General features: G+C 38.2%; 1 protein-coding gene across 2 annotated transcripts in view; it reads right to left on the reverse strand.

Moving 5' to 3' along the window:
• gus (splA/ryanodine receptor domain and SOCS box containing gustavus) overlaps positions 1-23,574 on the reverse strand; it is a 79,328-nt gene that overhangs the window by 37,371 nt on the left and 18,383 nt on the right. For both annotated transcript variants that reach the window (XM_090383820.1, XM_090383821.1), the window contains exon 2: positions 21,366-22,384. In XM_090383820.1, coding sequence (XP_090239946.1) covers positions 21,366-22,384 — 1,019 coding nt within the window. The remainder of the gene's footprint in view (positions 1-21,365; positions 22,385-23,574) is intronic.

Genomic DNA, 23,574 nt, shown 5'->3' on the forward strand with positions numbered 1-23,574 from the left:
GTTTCGTTCTTTGGGACGATTACCCAACTGGGCTAAACATGTGCGATATTAGAATGATGCGACGAGCAATCGTGCACGTTCTGTAAAGTCAAGTCCAGTGCAGAATACTGTAAATATAATCTTTCCAGAGGCTACCCTTCAATCAATTGTTGCACATCCACCGGATCTGTATGTACAGACCTTGTGCTCTTTGATGCTGTGCATGTGCTATTGCTATTACAACTACACCCTTTTGCGGCATTCTCCACGTGGCAGTAGCAGCAATTCATAGAGTGCTATGTATTGTTATTTGTATTATTACTCTACCCCAGATCCAAACATTTCGCAAGTATATTTTTTTCTTTCTTTGTAGAATTTTGGCATTAAATATTGGAGAGACTGATCAGTTCAATATGAAATTATTAGAGAAATTTGTAAAACTGTCACCAGCATTCAGCATAGTGATAGTGTTATCTTATTTAATAAATAACATATAAAAAAATAATAATATAGATATATGTTCTTATGAAGATATAGATATATCTTCTGCTCCTAGGCTTATCTTTGGTGACACTCCAATTTCTAAGCAAAATGATATATCTCTTTTGGAGATTACTTTGACTTCTAATCTCACTTGACACAAGCACATTACAAATATTGCTTTCTCTGCATCTAAAAAAAAAAAATTTTTTTTTAATGAAAACCCCAAACATGAGAGGTATTAGAACTTATAGTACTTTGTACCATGCTTGGGTTGGAGGTTGAGAAGACGAAAGATGATATTTGTTGACATAAGACTAACTTCTGTAGACTGTAATTTTCAGGAAATACATATGAAGGAAGGTTGTTCCAGAAAACGGCAGTTGAATGAATAAATGAGGAAGATGAAAAGTTGGTTCTGAGAGTTCGAAGTTGAACAGTAAATGGATGTTGGCTGGTGGCGGCACTTGTTCGGACTGTTTTCAAAGACAGAGTGGGAACAACAGAAGCCAATTCAGAAGAACAGTGCCCATGGAAGTATCTGTAGAAAAGGCATGCAGCAGAAACAGAACATCTATAAGACAGCAAGTGAACAGACTCTGTTAGAGAGGAGTCATTAATTAACCTATCTACCCTCTTTTGAATGGAATCTAGAAGCCTGAGAGAGGTTTTGGGGGCACCGCCCCAGATTTGGGAACAATATTCCACAGTAGGTTGCAGTTGCAATTTGTACACAGTGAACAGCTGTTGGGAAGAAAAGTAACACTGAGAGCAAAAGAGAAAACCAAGTTTTTTAGATGCAGAGGAAACAATATTTGTAATGTGCTTGTGCCAAGAGAGATTAGAAGTCAGGGTAATCCCCAAAAGAGATATATCATTTTGCCTAGAAATCGGGGTGTGACCAAAGATAAGCATAGGACCAGAAGAATCCTTTTTGCGAGATATAAGACAAGACTGAGTTTTAGAAGGATTAAAATCAACTAAGTTGTCTTTGCCCCACTGGAGATCGGCATTTAAGGAATTGGTAGCAGATATTCGAAAAGTTGAAGCTGATTGAGCAGGGCAAGGTTTCTCAAAATGGAATGCAATGTGCCATTATCGGCAAAACTATGGATAGGATTTCCCATCAATGGAAGGTCATTAATATACAAGAGGAAAAGAGTGGGGGAAAGAACTGAACCTTGGGAGACACCAGCATTAGTGGAGAAGTTAGAAGACAGAGAGCCAAGTACCATCACTCTCAGTGAGCAATCAGAGAGAAAACTGAATAACCAATTACAAAACACAGTTGGCAAACCATAAGATGTAAGCTTGTTTAGAAGACCTTTATGCCAAACACGATCGAAAGCCTTTGAGATGTCAAGAGCATCGACACTGACGGAATCCATACTGGCGATCGTTGATCAGATGGAAGGTTTCTAGGTAGTTTTAAGAGTTGGCAGTTAATTGATTTCTCCATTACTTTAGAAAGAGTAGAAGTAATTGCAATGGGTCGATAACTGGATGGGAGGGATTTGTCACCCTTTTTAGGACCTGGCTGAATATGAGCAAATTGAATATGACCAAGCAGAAGGAAAAACACGGTTGGAATAAGAAAGTGAAACAAGGCGACAAAGAACAGGAGTAAGTTCAGGAGCACAGGTTTTGAGAACAAGTGGAGAAATACATCAAGATTAAATACATCAAGCATCAAGATTCGTCAAAATCCTTTTGACGGAAGACCACAGGAGGCAGCATTGAGTGGAGAGTGCTAGAAATGGTGGGAGGTGTTTTACCAAGATCATTAATACGTGGGTTGGAAGAAAAATGAGATGCCAGCAGGTTAGCTTTATCCTTGCCTGAAGTGACAACAGAAGCATCTGGTTTTGATAGAGGTGGGAGCAGAGATGGGCAAAAGTTGTGGCCAACAGCTTTGGCAAGAGACCAAATTGCTCAACAGCAATTAGGGCAAGAAGCAAGTTTTCTACTCTTAGCCTGTTCAAAATCTAGTTTGGAATGTTTAATAACTGCTTTACAATTGTTGCGAGCTTTGGTGTAGGCAGAAAATGAAACTGAAGAATTGGAAACAAGCCAATTACGATATGCAGCAGTCTTCTCTTGAACCCTTAGCACATTTATTGGAAAACCAAGGTTTTTAGATAAAGGACAAGATTTTAAAATGGAGTGTGGAATAAAGGATTCCATTCCTACAAAAATTATTTCACAGACATAATCTGAGCAAACGTTGACATCAGAAGTTTTGAAACAGTAATCGAACCAAGGAAAATAAATCTCACAGGTAATCCCATTTTGCATTCATGTAATGCCAAACAACAAGAGGTTGGGAATAGCCATGAGATAAAAGCTCCATTGGAGAAGAGACAATCACCAAGTTATGACCTGAGCTGCCTAAAGGACCACTCACTTCGACCGTGTACTTAGAAGGGTCATTTGTGAGAAAAAGATCAAGCATGTTGGCTGTATGGTTAGGATTGTCCAGTATTCTTGTAGGTAAATGAACAATCTGTGCAAGGAAATAAATGCAAAAGCCTCAGCATCTCGACCAGCTGGGTCGGTGTGACTAGAAAACAGAAGCCGGCTGGAGTTGTGAACATTAAAATCACTAAGGAAAATTACCTCACTGTTAAGAAAGTTGGGCTGGAGAAAGTCAAGTTGCAAAGAGAGGAAGTCAAAGTGCTCCAAGTGATTAGTGGAGTTGGGAGAACAGTAGAGACAACAGATTAATTTTACACAATGAGGTAGAGAGATTTTAAGCCAGAGAAGATCGAAGAGAGGAGATTCCAAATTACCAAGTCTCTGACAGGGAATATCGGAACGGACATATGCACAAGTACCACCTTTGTGGCGGAAATAATCATATAGCGAATAATTTGGGCAACTGAGATGATCAGTAGTTGAATAAACGGATAACTGAGATTCTGTCAAAAAAAGTACATGGGTATTGGCAGACTGCAAGTTGAAATGGACATCATTGAGATTAGAATTGAGACCATGTATATTTGTGAAATGAACTAGGAAGTGTTTGGGAGGTTTAGATATTTTCACAGATAAGCTTACTCTATTAGTTCGACAATTCATGGTGTATTCAATAGTAAGAAAAAGTGGGGGGGGGGGTCATGCTGTATGAAGTAATGAAATTTTTGGATGTGGCATACACATGGTAAGAATATACCCAGATCCTTGACATAACGTGGCCTCGACAATGCCCCCCACATACACACTACTCGGATTCCCTCCAGTCACTATCTGGCACAGTAGAGGTAGCAAGATTATACACTAGCTGATCCGGAAGTCTCCTAGGTGTATTAACTAGCAGCCGGCCTGCATATATCGTTTTAGAGCTGTACCCTCGAAATGTAAGGAAGATTGGATCTCACCATGACGTTCATCATAACCTCAAAAGTCAGTCATACTGCACGATGGAAGAGATGGGGAAGTGTTGACCGGAACTTAGCTCTGGAGACTAAACATGGGTTCCACCACTTCAAGCCTCCAATAAACAAAGTGGTGGTATTGCATCGGTTAATGAGAGTCATCTACCACCTAGTATTACCTGGTAACACAGAGGGGCAGCATTCCTCCATATGGCGTGGGCGACACACCTCAACCCCTGCTTATGTTGGTTCACACCTGGGTGGTCACCCACAGTGCTTGTGCATGGAGGTTATACCCAGGGTTACTAACAGTCCCACCATCATGAAAGTGCAAAGAGAGGATTTGGCTGTCACAGACCGTCTGAACTTTGCCAAAATTGGGCCCACTTGACTTGAATGTCACCTGAATATCAGTTCCATCAGCACTTTAGACTCCCAGGTAGCAAGTACAGCTTGTCTGGCATATCTGAGAGAATTTCTGTGACAACCTCAAGTTTTCTCTTTCACTCTCGGCATTACTTTCCTTCCAAACAGCTCTTCATTCTGTACAAATCACAAATCCGCCCCACCATGGAATATTGTTCCCACATCTGGGGCAGTACCCCCAAAACCTCTCTCAGGCTTCTTCTAGATTCCATTCAGAAGAGGGCAATTAGGTTAATTAATGACTCCTCTCTAACAGTATCTCAACTCACTGTCTCATAGATGTACTGTTTCTGCTGCATGCCTTTTCTATAGATACTTCCATGGGCACTGTTCTTCTGAATTGGCTTCTATAATTCCCACTACACGTGCCGCCACCAGCCAACATCCATTTACTGTCCAATTTCAAACTCACAGGACCAACTTTTCATCTTCCTTGTTTATTCATTCAACTGCCGTTTTCTGGAACCTTCCTTCATATGTATTTCCTGAAAATTACAGTCTACAGAAGTTCAAGTCTAATATCAACAAATATCTTCTTTCGTCTTCTCAACCTCCAATCCAAGCACAGTACTAAGTACTATAGGTTCTAATACCTCGCGTGTTTGGGGTGTTCAAAAAAAAACAAAAAAATATATATATATATATTTTTTACAGATATAACCGTGGCAGAACCAAAGAACAAATGTAGGCAGTATAGTATCAAATATTTAAAATATGGCTTCATTCTGTCACCTGCAAACAAGCTATTACCAATGTGCTTCATTTGCCAAAAAGTGTTTTCCAATGAATCTATGAAATCTTCAGGATTAGGAGAGCACTTGAAAAAAATTCATGCTGACAAGACAAATAAAGATTTATCTTATTTTCAAGCACTTTGAAACCAATTTTGCAAACAGCTGACGTCAAGTATGTTTTCAGATGAATCAAAGCAAGAAAATGATTGCTTAAATGCCTCTTACAACACTTCATTACTGATTGCCAAATCTGGAAAGCCATATACTATTGGCAAAGAATCAATTCTACCACCTGTTAGTGAGATTCTACGTACCATGTTGCACAAACCAGCTACTGACATAATCAAGAAATTTCCTAAGAGCAATAATACAGTACGACGACGAAATGGCCAAGGATGTGGAAGACACATTATGCAATTTTTTGAGGACTACCCAATTTTTGCTACAATTGGATGAATCAACTCTACCAGGAAATGAAGCCTTACTGTTAGCTTACATTTGGTTTATAAAAGAAGAAGAATTAACACCAGAGTTATTGTTTGCCAGACATTTGGTAACAAACTCTAAAGGAAAGTCAATATTTCTTGTTGTGGAAGAGTTTTTTTTAAAGAAAAGGAGATTCCTCTTACAAATATAATGACAGCTGCAACTGATGGAGCTCCGTTGACGGTGGGCTGCCATTGTGGATTCATTGCACACTTAAAAAAGTCGGTGCCAAATGTAATGGTGGTGCATTGGTGATTAATCAACATTTAGTTGCAAAAAAAACTTAGTGATTGCTTGCATCGCTCATTGCAATAAGTCATTATAGCAATTAACAAAATCAGAAACAATTCTCTCAAATGACAGATTATTCAGCCAGTTGTGCATACAAAACAATGAAAAATTTAATTGTATGTTACTCCACACTGAAGTTCGCTGGTTGTCGAAGGGTGCCTGAGTCGCTTTTAGTCTTTTCAGGACAGTTTTAGAATTCTTTGAAAACAAAGATGCTTCCCTGCGAGACAACTTGAAAAAGTTTAAAGTGACACAGCTTATATGTCAGATTTATATTTCAAGTTTAATGAAATGAAGTTGCAGTGCAAGGAGATGAAGTGAATTTGATTAAAATGAAGGCTGTTATATCTGCATTTGTTTCAAATGCTTGTTTTGCTCAAACACAACTTGGGACGTGGTGAATTTTACCAGTTTCCAAGTCTTCCAGCACTCAAGGAAATGAGAGAAATACATGATGATGACATTCAAGTCTACTGTCATCATTTGGAAGTGTTACATAAGGATTTTTCCAAACAATTTGAAGATATTCTCGCCATGAAGATACCAGACTGGGTTTTAGACCCATTTTCAAGCATTGAGGAAACAGTAATGCAATTACAAGAAGAACTGATTGAATTAAAAACCAACAAAGGGTTTGAATCAAATTTAAGAATGGGTACCATCATTTCTGGTTGCAGCAACAAATTACAAATCTTTATCCTGGATTATGGACCTTTGTAAAAAAGTTCCTAATTGCATTTCCAGTGTCATATTTAGTTGAATGTGGATTTAGTGCCGTTACAGACCTTTTGACGAAAAAGAGAAACTGACTACAAATAGTGGAATGGGACGATTTAAGAATGCTACTTACTAATATTGAGCTAGATGTGGAAAAATTAGTCTCATGGCATCAGACCCATCCTGCACATTAATTATTCTTATATTAATAAATCAAGTACTTTTAGATACTGTTGTATAATTATATTTTTGTTTATAAAATAATGCTTAAATTTTAAATAGTTTTTTATTAAAATTTAATTTTCAATGTATCATTTTGACTGACTTTATGAGGGGGTGCTGATGAAATATATACTCTAAAAGGGGGCGGTAGTCCAAAAAAGTTTGGGAAACCCTGTCCTATACAATAATGCATTACTATGCACTGATGCATAATTGTGAGAGCACATTGGGGAAATCCCAAACTTGGTAATCAGTAGGACAACACTTCATGTTATACTGCTCATGTTGATCCAGACTGGTTTGAGGATATGAGCATTGAAAAGTTGGACTGACCAGCTGAGAGCACTGATCTTAATCCTGCAGAGAACTTCTGGGATGAACTGGAACATCGGGTGCACGTTAGGAGAGAGTGCCCCCCCCCCCCAAAAGAGCTGAACTGTTTAATGCATTGAAGGCTGAATGAAGGAAAATACCAGAGGAAGAGGAAGTTTACAAAAATCTAGTGGAAAGTGTTCCACAGCAACTATAAAGGCTAAAAGTTTCGGTACACATTATTAGTTTTTTCTGTGAATAAAGGTTATTTGTAGATAAGTAGGTATCCAGATAATGGCAGGTCAGTGTATATGTGCCTAGTTTGAGGAATACAGCAAAAGTTAATTAATCTTCACTGTTTCAAGACTAACTGCTCCCTCATAACACAGCAGACGGTCTCTAAGTGACAATATTCTGACAAAACAGTTGTAAACAAGTTATTATTTGAAGAATGTGACAATCACTTGAAACCAGGTCAGAGGAATAAGCTGAGTGTAGTGGCACTTCAAAATTCAGATCTTCAATGATACCAATAGTGTAGGCATTGTAACAAATGGCATAGTTATGCTGTAAATCAGCATTTCCCAAACTGTGTTCTGCGGAACACTAATGTTCTGTGAAAAATCGCGATTAATAATTAAAAAAATAAATAAATAGATTTTTTTAAAAAAAGAATAATTGCATATTTACAGAATTATAATTTTTAACATAATTTTTTTTTGGTTACTAATATAATGGAATATACTAATAATCAAATAGACCATGGAACTCTTTATTTTGGCTGGCTTTTGCATAGAGAAGTATGCGTAGAAGTAATAACATCTACGAAAATTAGCAACGTAGTGATCTAACATGCCATTTGTATGCGATTTAGCCTGGTGTACATGGATTGAAGGAGAGGGGGAAGCAAACTGATAAACTAAACTCATTTCCTTGTATAAATTTTTTTTTTTTTTTTGATAATTATCAGTATTTTGAAATATTATTATTAAAATAAATGACCATGGATTTGTGGTTGAAAAAGGAACTTTAAAATGAGAAGCAAGCACTTCTACATTGCAACTGAGGTCAATAAAAATGAACACAATATTGTCACACTTCAAAGTGAGGATGAACAATCGCAGCCTTTTGTTTCCCAAAAATCGGAAGTGAAAAAAACAGGAACCAACTAATAAAAGACCAAAATGAAACCATGATGACAGTTATTTGAATTTCAGCTTAACATGTGTTGGAAATAAAGATGCTCCTGATGCACAATGTGTAATATATGTAATAAAATATCAGCAAACAGTTCTTTGGCTCCCGCTAAACTTGAGTTTTGTAAGAATGCCATAAATATATTGTGAGATGAAAAGTGTTCTGTGACTAAAAAAGTTTGAGAAATGCTGCTGTAAATACACCCCTTTTGAGATCAATCTTTGGCACCTTGTCTAGAATATAGACTTTATATAGCTTGTAAACATATCACAGTATAAAGCACTGTTGACCCTGCTTCTTCCTATAACTGTCCAAAATAATCTCATTTTTTGCTAAAATATGGTTATCACCTTTCCTGCAGATGGCTTGAAATACGAGGAGCTGGAATGATCCCACTATTTACTGGCTTTCAGATTTCATGTGATGCATTCATGACTCATCCCAAGTCACTACACAGCCTATGAAATAATCAGCTTCAAGTGCATGACTGGCTCTCCATGCAAAAAAAAAAAAAAAAAAATCTATGGTATCCAGGCATTAGTTTCTCAATGGCAGACACATGGGAGAGATAAGGCAGATTGGTGGGAAAATGATGAAAGATAATGACATTTATAATCATGGGCTTGAATAAAGAATTGTTTAACTTGTGTTGTTTTCATTTAAACCTTTGTACATACACATATATAAGCATCTCTAACTGATGGAAAATTGTTTTTTTATTCAACAAATTACAAATATAATCCCATTTATCGTGAATTTTTATACTCATTATAAAACAAATAGAGAAACAATGTTTCACCAATGAATTTATCTACAAAATACTATAATTAATTCCTTCCAAAATGAGTTCCATCAAGTGTGCCTATCTCAAATCGCAGCTTTCTGCACTGATTCTCTGGATTGTCCACAGTGAGTCTTACATTTACACTATTAAAAAATCTCATGATTCTTCTGAATGTTATTTGGTCTGATCCAGTTACTCATATCACTAATTCTTATATTAAAAATATTAATTATTCTGCACTTCAAAAATAGTCACAACATAATTTTTTTTGCAAGATCAAATACTGTTAGCTTCATTTTGGCAATCATCTTTAAACTTATAGAAATAAGGTGAAATTAAAGAAAGAGACTACCAAAAACTATCCATAAACTACCAGAACCATATTGGTAATTCCATTAAACTGATTGGTCTTAATCATTATATCGATCGATCACTTAGACCTATGATTTTATAGTCTGTCATGCCCACCTGCCAATCATTTTATCATCTGTTACACATGTCGCTCAAACACTTGTTTATATATTCTTATTTGCTATTACAAAATACAATGTTAATTTTATGCAGCCCACCTGTGAACACTGGCAAAATGAACCTGTTTGACTTGCAACCAGGGCTTTTATTCATTTTTGTCAATCAGCCATTCAAACCCGCTTGGTAATTCTATTCTTCCACCAAACGAATGCTGTCAAAGATATTATTCAAATGGCATAGAAGATACCTAGCTTTTAACTTCCATTCAGCAGAATTATGGGTATTGGGGACTTCCTTGATATTATATTTAATACTTCACTTACAATTAGTTATATAAGTGAATTATAGTTCCAGACTTATGTGTTTATACTCGGAAACAACCACCAGGTTAGAGGAATTTACAATAAATCATGAATACAATTGCTAAGTGAATTTAGCAGTCACAGGCTTCTTCAACTATGGTGCATTCAAAGAGCATGTGCTACTGCACTCTCGCTCCTGACCACTCAGCTACATACAATAACATATGGGGGAAAACTAACCCCCCTCCAATAAAACATTAATTTTAACATTGAGAAATTGGAGGAGTACCATTTCTTCCCATTTAGCCCTTGTATAACAGTTGAAAACTGTAATTCATCTAACAGTATCAGGTAACAGGATGAAATATGGATGTGCTAGCCAATGAAGCATCGGCTCCAAGAAATGGATAAGTTTTTGAAAAAATTTTTCCATTTTATTCATATAACTGTCATATTAAATCAAATTCTATAAGTAGCTTTATAGCCCTATTTTTTCCAAACACAAAATAGCAGGAGTGCTGTGAATTGGGGAAGAACCAAAGGGGGGGGGGATTGACCAATGCATCACAGTTTAAAAAAAATGTGCAACTTCTTAAATGTTTCTGGACCTCTCTGGAGCAGACATAATCTAGCCAAGAAGGATGTTTTTGTGTAAATTAGGTGCAGAGTGTCAAGAAATTAGGGAACAACTCAGCATTCTAATGGGCAACTATGAGTGTTTGAAGAGTAGGATAGATGCCCTCAGAGGATTTAATATGGGGCCCCATCAAGCACTCAACTTCCCAATTCAGCACAAAGGGTTGAATTGGGAGCACTCAGCTTCCCAATTCAACCCTTTGTGCATTCTTCAGGGCAGAATGTGCAGAGGCAACAGAGCAGCATCTTCAGGGCAGAATGTGCTGGCCCCACAAGAGCTAGTTATTGTCAGTAACTCAATTTTCAGGGAAACAGGAAATATATTGTGCCAAAAGGATAGGTGAAATAGGACCAGGTATGTCTGCTGGGGGGGGGGGGTGAAGTTGATGCCCTTATAGAGCAGATATCATCTTTTAAAGGCATAAAAGGTGATATTGTTGTACACATTGGAACTAATCACATTAAGAGTAAGAGATCTACATACATACTTAAAAAGTACAGGTAAATGTTGAAAAAAAAAAAACTCATGCATTAGGGTTAATTTGTTAGTGTCTGCAATTCTGCCCAGACATGATAGGAGGGAGTATGTGATAAGAGCTTTGTCAATCAATTTTGCCCTAAAGAGATCTTGCAAGACTCATGGTGTAAAATTTTTCACTGCGTGGTCTGGGCTTGTTAACAGGACGTACATTTAATGTGATACATTTAAATAGAAATGGTCCAAGAATATTTGTAGATAATATCGAGGCAGTTTTAGTTTTGTCAGAAAACTGCTAGCTTGGGGGGGGGGGGGATTTACAGACTAACAGATTAACATTAGCCACAGGTAGAGGTGAAAGTGATTTTTGCACTGCTTTTAATGGAATGAGCAGCAGACTGGAAAGCAAGTTGCTGGGATTCATCATAGAACAAGTAAATACATGGTCTGTGTTAAGTAAACTAAGAGTAATAACAGGTGCATGCATACTTGCATGTACGCCAATGCCAGGAGTATAATAAATAAATTTCATGAATTTAAAGTGCTGGTCAAGACACCAGAGGTGGATTGTTGGGATATTAGAGACGTGGTACCACACAGGTATAAGGAATGAAGAATTGGAATTTGGGGAGCACAATGTGTACAGAAAGTATAGTCAGGATAGGAAGGGTTATACTGATAGTTAAGAACACACAAAATCTAAGGCAGTGCCTCCAGTTGACATGTTTGGCCACTGCAATGTTAAGTCCGTTTGGTGTGACATAAGCACTGGAAAAGCAAAAATGAGAGTAGGAGTGTTTTATAGGCCAAATGATGAATACAACAAACTGTACAGAAAAAAAAAAAGAGTAGGCCAGTAAATCAGAATGTCTTATAATGGGGACTATTAACATCCCAGATACTAACCGGAACTTGCGAATTGGTCACTCGCACACTAGCAAGACTTGCGGATTTATTGAAAGATTTTCTTCTACAGGAGCATGTTCGAGAGTCAACCAGATGCAGTAATGCTCGATCTGATAAAGGAATGACTTGGTGGCAGTAATCAGTGTACTAATGTGAGATTTCCTTAAACATATGGCAAAGGTAAAGAAAGCCAACACGAGAACCACGGGAAACTTTCCCCGCACAAACCCGTTTCCCAATACTGCAGTTTCTCCCAGCATTCTCGGTAAACACATGGTGCGTGTTATAAGTAGTGGCAGTAGAAGTTGATAACGATGTATTGATCAGGTTTTTCTCATTATTAAAATCATTATAATGGAGTTCATGAGTGTAATGCCTTCGAGGCTGAAATCTATTTATGGGTACACCCTCCAGACTGCCTCAGTCTTAGGGTTTTTATCTCCCCTTCAAGCTGTTTTAAAATAGGAAAACAACTTCTACAGATGGTCCGTGTTATCAGTAGTGGCAGCAGAAGTTCGTTTTCCTATTTTAAAACAGCGAGAAGGGAGGGATAAACACCTTAAGACTGAGGCAGCCTGGAGGGTGTAAGCCGAAATCTATGTGTAAGTAGATTTCAGTCCAATCATGAACTCCAACAATCTGCTTTTAATAATGAGAAAAAATTAATCAATACATCGTTATTGACTTCAACTGCCACTACCGATAACAGGCGCCATCTGTTTACCAAGAATGCAGGAAAAAACTGCGGTAGTAGGAAACAAGTTTGTCAAGTAAAAGTCTCCCAAAGTTTCCAGTGGTTCTTGTTTAGGCTTTCTTTACCTTAGCCAAACATGTAACTATCATAAAGGGTAAAGGGAAGGATTTTTGCTTTCGTAAAGATCACTACAGTGATCTCACACAGTTTTTAAATTCTATACAGTGACACCAAATTATGATGTTACCAACAGAAAATTCTAAATGGGAATCATTCAACGAATTAATCTTGGAAGCTAATAGGCTTTTCTTACCAACTAAGAAATACTGTTCAAGGTTTAGGCCTAAATGGATGTCAAATGAAGTAATGACACTCGTGGGAGAGAAGAAAACAAATGGGATACATATAAATTATCAGGCAACACAGAAATGGTAGATATAAGCTAGTCTGTGATCAAGTCACAAAGGAGGTTAGGTAAGCAAAGGCAGATTACACTGATTACTTTGGCAAAGGATGCAAAGAAAAACAGCAAAGACTTCTTCACTTATATAAACTCTAGAAGGAACTGGATAGATCCATTAGATATCAAAGGTTTGACTGTTGATCCTGCTCACATAGCTGACAAACTGAATGAGTATTTTGCATCTACATTCACACGTGGTGAGTTATTTAGAGAGTGGAATGCCAGACGTTTATGACACTCTAACAGGGAGCTAAAGGATTTTGGAATAACTGAGAGCAAAGTGGAGGAAAAATTGTTGTCACTGGTTAAAGAAGCATTGCAGGAGCATCTAGACAAGACTGCAGTTATAGTTCAGACACAGTATGGGTTTGCTGAGGAGAAGTCTTGTCTGACAAATCTGCTTGTATATTATGATATGGGCACAAAGGAACTGCATGCAAAAAAATAATTTTGATATCATACACTTAGATTTCAGGAAAGCTTTTGATAGTGTTGAACATGAAGACTACTGTACAAATTGGAGCAGTATGGCATTAAGGGTAAGTTGCTGCTATGGACAAAGGGATGGTTGAATGGGAGAAGACAGAGAGTGGTAATCATTGACACTACTCTTCATGGACTAATCTTATTAGTGGAATCTACCAGGGTTCGATGTTGGGGCCATTGTTGTTTTCTATATTTATCAATGACACTGATGAAGATATTATTATTATTATTATTAGTCATATGATGCAATGAAGCTTGAAGCTTTTGCTGCACCAGCCAAAAAAAAAAAAAAAAAAAAAAAATGAGTTACCCTGAGACAGAGAAAGAAAACAAGAGTCAGGAGTAAAAGGAAATCACCAAGAAAGAGAAGAATGATGATATCCCACTCAGGACCCTGGGTGTGCCAAGCCCATACTCACCAGATGTGAGCACCTGAGGTTTATATCAGGATCTAAAAAAGTTGGGTAGATGGTCTGAAAGGTGGCTACCGAAGCTCAACATTGACAAATGCAAAGTACTGCATATGAGTAGCAGTAACACTAAAGGGACATACCCACTGTGCTTTTACACTTAGGGGTAGTGGAGAATGAAAACGACCTGGAAGTAATTGTGCAGTCAGATATGAAGTTTTCTGAGCAGTGCAGACAGGCTGATCAGGCAGCTGATGGGGTCTTGTCAATGATATACAAGAACTTTGCTAGGTTATCCCTTTGTATAAGGCAATGGTGTCAGGCTGCAGGTCTGGTCTGGAAGCTTCAGTTTAGGAAGGATGTAGATCTGCTGGAACAAGTACAGAGAATGGCAACAAGATTGGTAAGGGGAACAATCAGTTGCTCTTACCAAGAAAGGCTTAAATTCTGCAAATTGCAGAACAGACACCTCAGAGGTTGTTGTTGTTGTTGTGTTTAACGACACATACCTGCTAGGGCCATATTGTGTCTTTCTAATAGTGAATATAACTATATTTTATGATATATTCCTATACGATTTAGGAAAATAAATAGTTCTTTTTCATTAGAATCATCACCCAGAATCTGTAATAAATTTATTGATGACTGTGTATTAGCTATTGATTTAAAGGTGTTTAAGCGGATATTTTGAAAGTGGGGACAGTCCACTAACAAATGGCAAATGGTCAGTTGTACTTGACAGAATGTACATTGTGGAGCGCTGTCATTAGTTAATAGATATAGGTGAGTGAGGTGAGTATGCCCAATCCTTAGCCTTCCTAAAATTATTTCATCTCGCCTGTTTTTCCTGAAGCTGGATTGCCATAGCTTTGGTTCCGGTTTTATTTGGTAGAGTTTATTTCCTGGATAACCTTTCCAGATTAATGACCAACTGTTATAACATGCTTTACGGATAATGTGTTTGTAATCTGTATATGGAACTTGAAAATTCTGCAAAATGGTGGTTTCTGGTTGTTTGGCTGCATGATCCGCTCTTTCATTGCCAGCTATTCCAGAATGTCCTGGGATCCAGCAGAATGTCACAGTTTGGTTCAATTCCTTACAGGCAAGTAGCTTAGAACGAATCTGTTTTATTACAGGGTGAGAAGAGTTGTTACCACTTATTATAGCAGTGACAGCGCTGAGTGAGTTGGTGTATATTAAAGTGGTTGTAATTAAAAATTCAGTTATCCGATCGAGAGCTAAATTAATAGCATAAAGCTCAGCAGTAAAGATACTGCATCCTATTGGTAATGAAACAGAAATGGTGAATGAAGGGAAGACTGCTGCAGCACCTACTTGGGTCTCAGTTTTTGATCCATCTGTATATATTTTGCAGGCCTCTGAGTTAGAAGAGTGAGTTTCATGTAATTGTGCAATATTGGAGGGCGACAAGGTGTTCTTACCCCACTGTTGAAAGTAATCGTCGTAATTAACAGAAATATTTGTCCAAGGCGGATCAGGAGGTGTCATGTCCTGAAATATATTGCTGATGTCTATATTCCATGCTTGAGTGAGTTCTCTAAGTCTAAGTGCAGCAGGTCGGTTTTCATTTGGCTTACTGTTGTAAAATGACTCCCATTCGGTATTATACAGATATTTCCAACTAGGGTGGGAGGGCAAACTGCGAATTTTTGCGGCAAACATCAAAAGTAATGTTTCCTCCGAAGATGTAAAGGTGGCTCATGAGCTTCGATATAAAGGCTCTGAACAGGGGAGGTTCTGAAAGCTCCTAGAGAAACTCTCAGCGCACTGTGCTGGATCATGTTTAATCGCTCTAAAGTAGTTCTTCTCGCAGAGTCATACACTGGAGAGCCATAGTCTAAGCGGGATCTGATGAGGGCTCGATAAAGATGGATCAGGGTATGTCGATCAGTACCCCATGACATAGATGACACACACCGGAGAATATTCAACTTTTTCAAGCAGATAGTTCTAAGATAAGCTACATGTGCTTGAAAGTTCAGTTTCTTATCAAGTACGAGGCCAAGAACACGGACAGTGTGAACAAGAGGAATTGAAATGTTATTGATCTTTAGCTCAGGATCGGGATGCAGTGACCGTAATTTGCAAAAATGAGTAGTGGTGGATTTCTGCTCAGCTAGGCGGTATCCATTACGTAAGGTCCACGATTCTATTTTGGAAAGAGCAATTTGTAACTGTCTTTCAACAGTATTCATACTTTGTGACTGGCAGAATATGGTGAGGTCATCTGCATACATGTATATTTGTATGGATTTTGGAAGTTCTTCCAATATGTGGTTGACCCGAATAGCAAATAGGGTAGCACTCAGTATGGAACCCTGAGGAACACCCTCTTCTTGAATGTGAGTTGCTGATAGCATGTTTTGGTATCGGACTTGAAAGGTGCGTAACCTTAAAAAGTTCTGGATGAATTGTGGAAGGTAGCCTCTCAGCCCCAACTGATGTATATCTTTAATAATACCATGACGCCAAGTGGTATCAAATGCTTTCTGAATATCTAGGTTCACCATCACCAGATGTTGTCTCATGACAAAAGCGTTACGTATGTTAGATTCAATTTTGAGTAGTAAATCTAGGGTAGATCTGTTTTTACGGAAGCCATATTGGTGATCGGAAAGAACGTTTTGGGAGTCTAGCACCCACGTGAGCCTCTTATGCACCATCCTTTCAAAGATTTTGCCCAAACAGCTTGTCAAGGATATTGGTCTGTAATTCTCAACTATGGAAGGATCTTTACTTGGTTTTAGAATAGCACAAATGTAGGAATGACGCCATGAGAGAGGATATGTATTTTCTGAGAAGATCCGGTTATAAAAGAGTAATAGTATGTAGAGATCAGCTTCACATAGATTCTTCAGCATACTGTAGTGAATGCCGTCTGGTCCTGCTGCACTATTTGGAGATTTGCTCAAGGATTCTTTGAGTTCAGCTATAGAAAAGGGTTGATTATACGGAAGTGAGAGTCTAGTTGAAAAATTAAATTTATGACGTTCCTCAACAGATTTAATGCGTTGAAAGGAGGTGACATAAGAAGAGGAGGCGGAAATGTTATAGAAAGATTCTACTAAAGCATTTGCAATGTCAGTAGAAGAGGATAGGTCCTGCCCATTCCATTGTATTATCGGGGACTGCTGCGGAGGAAATTTTCCATTGGGAGCTTGTATTTTTTTCCATATAATTCGTGTGTCAGTATTTTTGTTAATAGTTGATGCAAAGCTTATCCAGGAGTCACGTTTTGCTTTCTTCCTAATTTGCCTTGCTTTGGCTCTGAGTTTTTTGTATAAATTTAGGTTGGCAGTAGTTGGGCATTTGCGGAACCGGTTCCAAGCACGGTTTTTTTCTACTTTTGCTTTAGAGCAATCCGTATTCCACCACTGGTTTTTGTGTACATGTTTGCATTGGTCTGATTTTGGGATGGAAATTTCTGCTGCATATAGGATTTGGCTGGTAATGTGGTCAGTTACGTCATCAATATGTTGATGTTGAACATATTGAGTGTCGAGAAAGACACAAGCTGAGTAGTTTACCCAGTCTGCTTTATAAAAATTCCAAGAAGTACGGCCTTTTGGACATGACACAGCCTGGGTTTCAATTGAATTGATAATAGGAAAATGGTCACTGTGGAATGGATCATTCAACACTAACCATTTCATGCTTGCAAAAAGAGATGCTGAACAGATGGACAAGTCTATGACTGAGGTAGTACCTGTAGGTAGTTGTATATAAGTTGGAGAGCCAGAATTCAGCAGAGTCAGGTTATGGTTATCCAGGAATGATTCAATTAATTGGCCTCTCCTATCCATGGTGGAAGATCCCCACAATGGATGGTGGCCGTTGAAATCACCGAATAAGCAGACAGGAGGTGGCAGTTGTGCGATTAAATTGTCAAGTTCAGCCAGGGAGCAAGGATAATTGGGCGAGATATAAATGGATGCAAGCGTTAATGATATTCCCAATGCCATCCGAACTGCAACAACTTCTAAGGAAGTTTGTAGCTGGAGATGTCTTGACGGTATAGTAGATTTTACAAGAACAGCTACGCCCCCACGGGCAGGACCATCAGAATCTCTGTCTCGTCTAAACATGGTGTAATTTTTGAATCTGAGAGAGACTTTTGGTGATAGAAATGTTTCCTGTAAGCATACACCTACTGCATTTGTTTGAAAAAGTAAATCACTCAGGTCATCAAAATTACTACGTAATCCTCTACAATTCCATTGTATGAATTTATTCATTGTTTGGATTTGATTGAATAAGATTGATCTGACTGTTTTTTCTGAGAAGGTTTCAGTCTGCTTTGTTTTGATTTTTCATTCTTTGAAAAGGTTGGGCGTCCTGTTTCTATGGTATCATTAGCATATAATTCTAAAACTGACTCTTCATCCTCTGGTTGAATATCAATTTCCATTTTCCTATTGCATTGTTTCCCTTTTTCTTGGTCTTCAACATTGGTTGATTTTGCTGTTTCGGGCAATGATGAGATAGCATCAGTTGGGATACTAATTGGTGTATTGTTGGTCTCATTGACTTTAAGTTTCTTTTTGGATGTTAGCAGTGCAGTTTTGGCCCAGGTGGAAAAAGAACTGCTTGGTTCTATGGAGACATCTGTTTGTGTTGCAATTGAGCGGCTACTTCTGGTCACTGATGCGTATGATCTGCTAGGCATGGTTAATAGCACTTGCTTTCTTGCTTCAGGATATGTAACTTTATGCTCCACTTTATATTTCTGGATTTTTTTCCCTGTTTTCCAGAGGTCACATACTTTAGAAAATGCAGGGTGGCTTCCTTTACAGTTTGGGCAAGTAGGAGTGGAAACTGTACACTCTCCTTGGGAATGCTCCTTAGAGCCACAAATAGGACACACAGCATCGCCTCTGCATGCAGTCTGTGCATGGCCGTACTTCTGGAACTTAAAACAGCGAATGGGATTCGGGATGTAAGGTCTAATCTTGCAGTTTAAATAACCTGCTTTGAGAGAAGATGGAAGATTCGGAGTGCTGAACGTCAAAATAATAGACCTAGTTGGTAGTAGGTTGCCATCTTTTTTGGTCATTATTCTCCGTGCATGTGTCACCTTTTGTTCGCTAAGCTCTTGTACTATTTCTTCTTCAGAAACAGTTAATAGGTCCCATTCACTGATAACGCCTTTAGACGTGTTCAGGGTGTTATGGGGCATAACTGACACTGGAATATTGTTGAATGTTGTTAAATTTAACAATTTTTCCGAATGAGATGTTTTTGAGGTTTCAATTAAAAGGTCTCCTGACTGGAGACGCTTCACCATTTTAGGGGATCCAACAACCGATTCTAAACATTTCTGTATCAGAAAAGGCGATAGCTTGCCGACAGGTTGTGTGGACAATGAGTGCATTATAAGAAATGCTGGCATATCTGAAATCTGTTTTTCCGTCCGAAGTCTCTTCGGACGATTGGACTCGTGTTCTGAGACGGAGTTAACAACTTTGCCGCCTGTGGGCTCCAGAGATGGATATTCATTACAATCCATCGTTGCTCCTTTTAGCCCTGGAAGAGGGAAATCCTTCTCCCAGATTACCGGCCCCGCCACATGGAGGCAGGAGCGGTGCCAACCAGTGACCAAGCGATCAGCAGAAGAAGAGAGCAGTACGTTGCTAGCGATAGCAAGTGACGTTGCAAGCGGGGTTAGCAGTAACGTTGCTAGCGGTGAAGCAGTGATGTTGCTCAACGAGGAAAGCAGCAGTAACGTTGCGAGCGGTGGAGGGTTTATTTAAGCACTAGTACTCGCCCTAGGAAAATCGCACTAGAAAGATCGCTTGGGAACTATCGCTTGGCACTCGGGGCCCACCTCAGAGGTGATCTGATTGAGATGTATAAGAGCTTGAATGGTTTGAGCAAGCTCAAGCTGATGGGATTCTTTCTCTTGCTCAGATTACGTACCTAAGAGGGCATAATTACAAATTGAGGAAACGTGTGGAACTTTGCCTTTAGCCAGCAGGTGGTTGATTGTTGAAACAAATTTCAATCTGTCATTGTGTAAGTTGATAGCTTAAATAAATTCAAGGAAGAACTGGACAAACATTAAGTGCAAATGGATGGGTGAAATGGGAAGTTTTTTTTTGATTGATGCTGTATAAGCTTGCTTTCTTGCATCATATGCCTCTAATAATGCTAATGCTAGTGAATCACAGTTCCCAATTTTTATACAATGGCAAAAAAAGGGGGGAGGGGTATAGTACTCTCTTATATCTTGCTGTTAAACTGAAAATAAATATGTTATAAGTACTAAATATAACATTAAACGAGACCAGGTACCAGACATTCCCCAATGTTGGCAACGATGTTCCACCCGTTCTTTCTTTCTTTCTCCCCCTCCCCCGATCAGAATTGTTTTACGTGTGAAAGTGAGACATGCTTCACTCTTGCCATCAGAGCTGGCTTTCCCTTCAACACACATGTTTTCTGGTAATTTTTACAGCCCATTGTAGTCAATATTATTGGCAAACTAATGTGTCAAATTTTTATCAACAGCATAAAAATTGGTTTCTTCTTAGGCAGTTAAAAATATTTGCTACTTTTAATTGTAATCAATTTGACATTGGTAAAAATTTAGCACTTCAGTTTGCTATTAAAAATTTGAGGTGAAATGCAGCTGTAATATGCAGAGGCAAACCTAGCTCTGATATTAAGAATGAAGCATGCCTGATTTGCACACATAGAACAGCTCTGATCGAGGAGAGAGAGAGAGAGGGGAAAAAAAGTCATATATGGTTCAGAAATTTTTGAACAGCAACCACGCATACACAAATGGTAGCTGTTTTCTTATGTGGTCGATAAAAAGAAGATATACTTTGTCATTGCTGACACGGGCCTTTCACAAGTTTATTAAGATACAGAAGGGTAAATTTTCAAAGTGACCATTTTGAGATCCATTCCATAAGAATGAGCTGACATTAAACTGCTGAGCGAACACCTACATTTTCTGTTTACCATGTTTGCATTTTGCTGTTGCAAGAATCAGAATGCTGTTGACCACGCAAACAAAGGAAAACTTTCTTGATAGACAGCTCACTAATCACCAACATTCTCCATTTACTCAATGCATAACAGGACACTACCAGTAGCGGGAAAATAGTTTACTGTGGTTTTTAGTGAAACACAGCTTTACCTTCACCAGAAATAGTTGCTTTTATCACTAGAATGAAATCTTTTGTTTGAATACTGTTTATGAATGATTAAATGCCATAGCAGTTTTTCTGAAATTGCCATTATATATTTTTTTATTGTGGAATGTGCACAGCTGTTTTAAGAACTTCGGTTCATGTATATATCAAGAATTAGTTATATTAATATTTATAATAAACCAATGATATAAAAAAAAGAGATTAATTTCAGATTTTTAATAACACTTTACTGAGATAAACTATTTTCTTACAGCTTAATTCTATTTCACCAATTAATAGCTAGCTATGAACTATTTCAACGAATGGAGAAATAATAATTAACTTAATACTTACGATCAAGTCCACCGAAGTATTTCATTGTAATCTCACAGTGTCCCCACACAGCACTAACAATAGGATAAAGCTTCTTTCCTTTCAATCCTCGGAAGGCAACACCTAAATACTGACCATCTACCACAAATGCTAGTGTACCTTCATCCATGTCCAATACTACCAGAAAACTATCTGGAACAACAAAAGTTTCATCTGAATTAAGGAGGCTGGGATAAGTGATCCCAGGATTATTTTTCACATCATGATATAACTTATTCCGTCCCAAGTCCCATCCCCATGACTCCCCATTGCTACCAACAAGTGACTGATAACCAACTGAATGAAGAGGTGCTTCTTGAGTAGCCACACCAACAACTGCATGTGTACCTCTTTGCCTTGTACTCCAATGTATTTCCCAAACGTGGAGGCCACGTGTATAACCCACTTTACCACGTATACAGTCTGTACTTTGGGCTACTGGATGTCTATGAAAGGTTAAACTATCATCTTCTTTCACATAAATATTTAAAGAGCGATCATCTGGATTCCATGCATGTTTAGCTTGCTGTTCATGTCCAGCTGGAGGCATATCTAACAGCATGTCAAGCCTTGCTGGTCTCTGAAGATCTGGATTAACAGCAAATTCTTTGGCCATAGGTCGATGAATAGTAGCAGCCGAAGACACCTGTGAGACTGAGATAGTTTTAATCCCTCCAGAAGCTTTCTGCCCCATATTCATAAGCCAGGAGGGATGTATAGGAAGAAAAGGAACAATAACTTGAGCAGATGTAATAGGTGGATGAAAATGAGGAGTTACAAAAGTTAAGGGAAATGGTCTGTATACCCAATACCGAGATTTTGGTCTTAGCAGAGAAGACTTTATTGGTCGGCCTGTAGCTATTTGATATCTTCTACTTGCTCTGGTGGCCCACTCTTCGGGTATGAAGAGCCCATAACCAGAATATCCAGATACTGAAAAATTAATGGAAGCCGTAGTGGAGTGGCCAAGCAGCTCTCCTGAAACACCAGAAATTTTAACCCTAGAAAAAAAATAAATAATAAATAATAATAAAACTAATTAAAATAAATTTAAAATATATAATTTTATTATTTGTTTATAATGAAAATATAATAAATAATTATAAAGTGATAAAAGCATTTGTTAATATTAATCTTGAACCGAAATGTTTAGATATCAAAATTTCAATTCATTCATCACAAATTATAATTCTTGAATAAGTGATAATCTAAAAACTTGTGAAAATTAAACAGACTCCACTCTGCGTTGTTGTTGTTATTTGGTTTTTAGGAGCATTAGCAACTAAGGCCATATTGCTCCAGGAATATGTGTGGTCATTCCCTGACCTTTCCACATCCTCCGTATTTGGTGGTCATAGGTTCGAACCCTGGTCTAATCAAGAAGCGTGTGCTACGCACTGCTGCTCCTACTCACCTGGCTGCAGAGGTGCCCTGCTATGCCTTAAAAATACAAAACAGATTCAAAAGGTTTGTAGAACTACTCTGAAAACTGCACTTTTAAAGAAGTCATTTCAGTGTTAGTTTGGGCCCGTACAAGACATTGACAGATCCTGGAGGATCAGAATGAACCATAAACTTTACCATCTTATTCATCAGGGTGTGAACATTGTCAGATGTGTGACGCCAGAGACTTGCCTGTTTGGGAGATGTTATAAGAATGGATGACAGCAGAACAACTAAGAGTATAATGAAATGGAAACCTACTGGTAGGAGGGCAAAAGGAAGACTGTGGAAAAGATGGATGGATGACATAGAACAGGACTTAAAGATCATGAGAATAAGAATTTGGAGAAGTTTGGCTTCTGGGAGGGCTTACAGTTGGAACATCGTTGAGAAGGCTAAGACCCACCCTGGGTTATAATGCCAGAACAAGTAGTTAGTAATTGCATTCTACTCCAGCAATTGCACTATACTTTTTCCAACAATGCTAAGTCCTTTTATACCACACAATGAAAGTCACTGTCCTTCTCTTCAATCTTGTCTCTAGATAACACATCTCTTCATCTGTGTCCACAAAGCTACTCTGCAAGTCTTGATAAGAGGAAGAAATTACCAAAAAAAGTACTTTACCTGCAGAGTGAAGTTTATCAAGTACTACACCCTTGGCATCCCAAATGATGAAGGTCATCAGATCAACTTCTTGACTAAGCATAGCAGAATTTCTTGGACAGTGATAAAATAATGATGTACA

This window comes from Mastigoproctus giganteus, chromosome 10 (assembly GCF_048544385.1).
Source record: "Mastigoproctus giganteus isolate SK-2022 chromosome 10, ASM4854438v1, whole genome shotgun sequence".
Lineage (NCBI taxonomy): Eukaryota > Metazoa > Arthropoda > Arachnida > Uropygi > Thelyphonidae > Mastigoproctus > Mastigoproctus giganteus.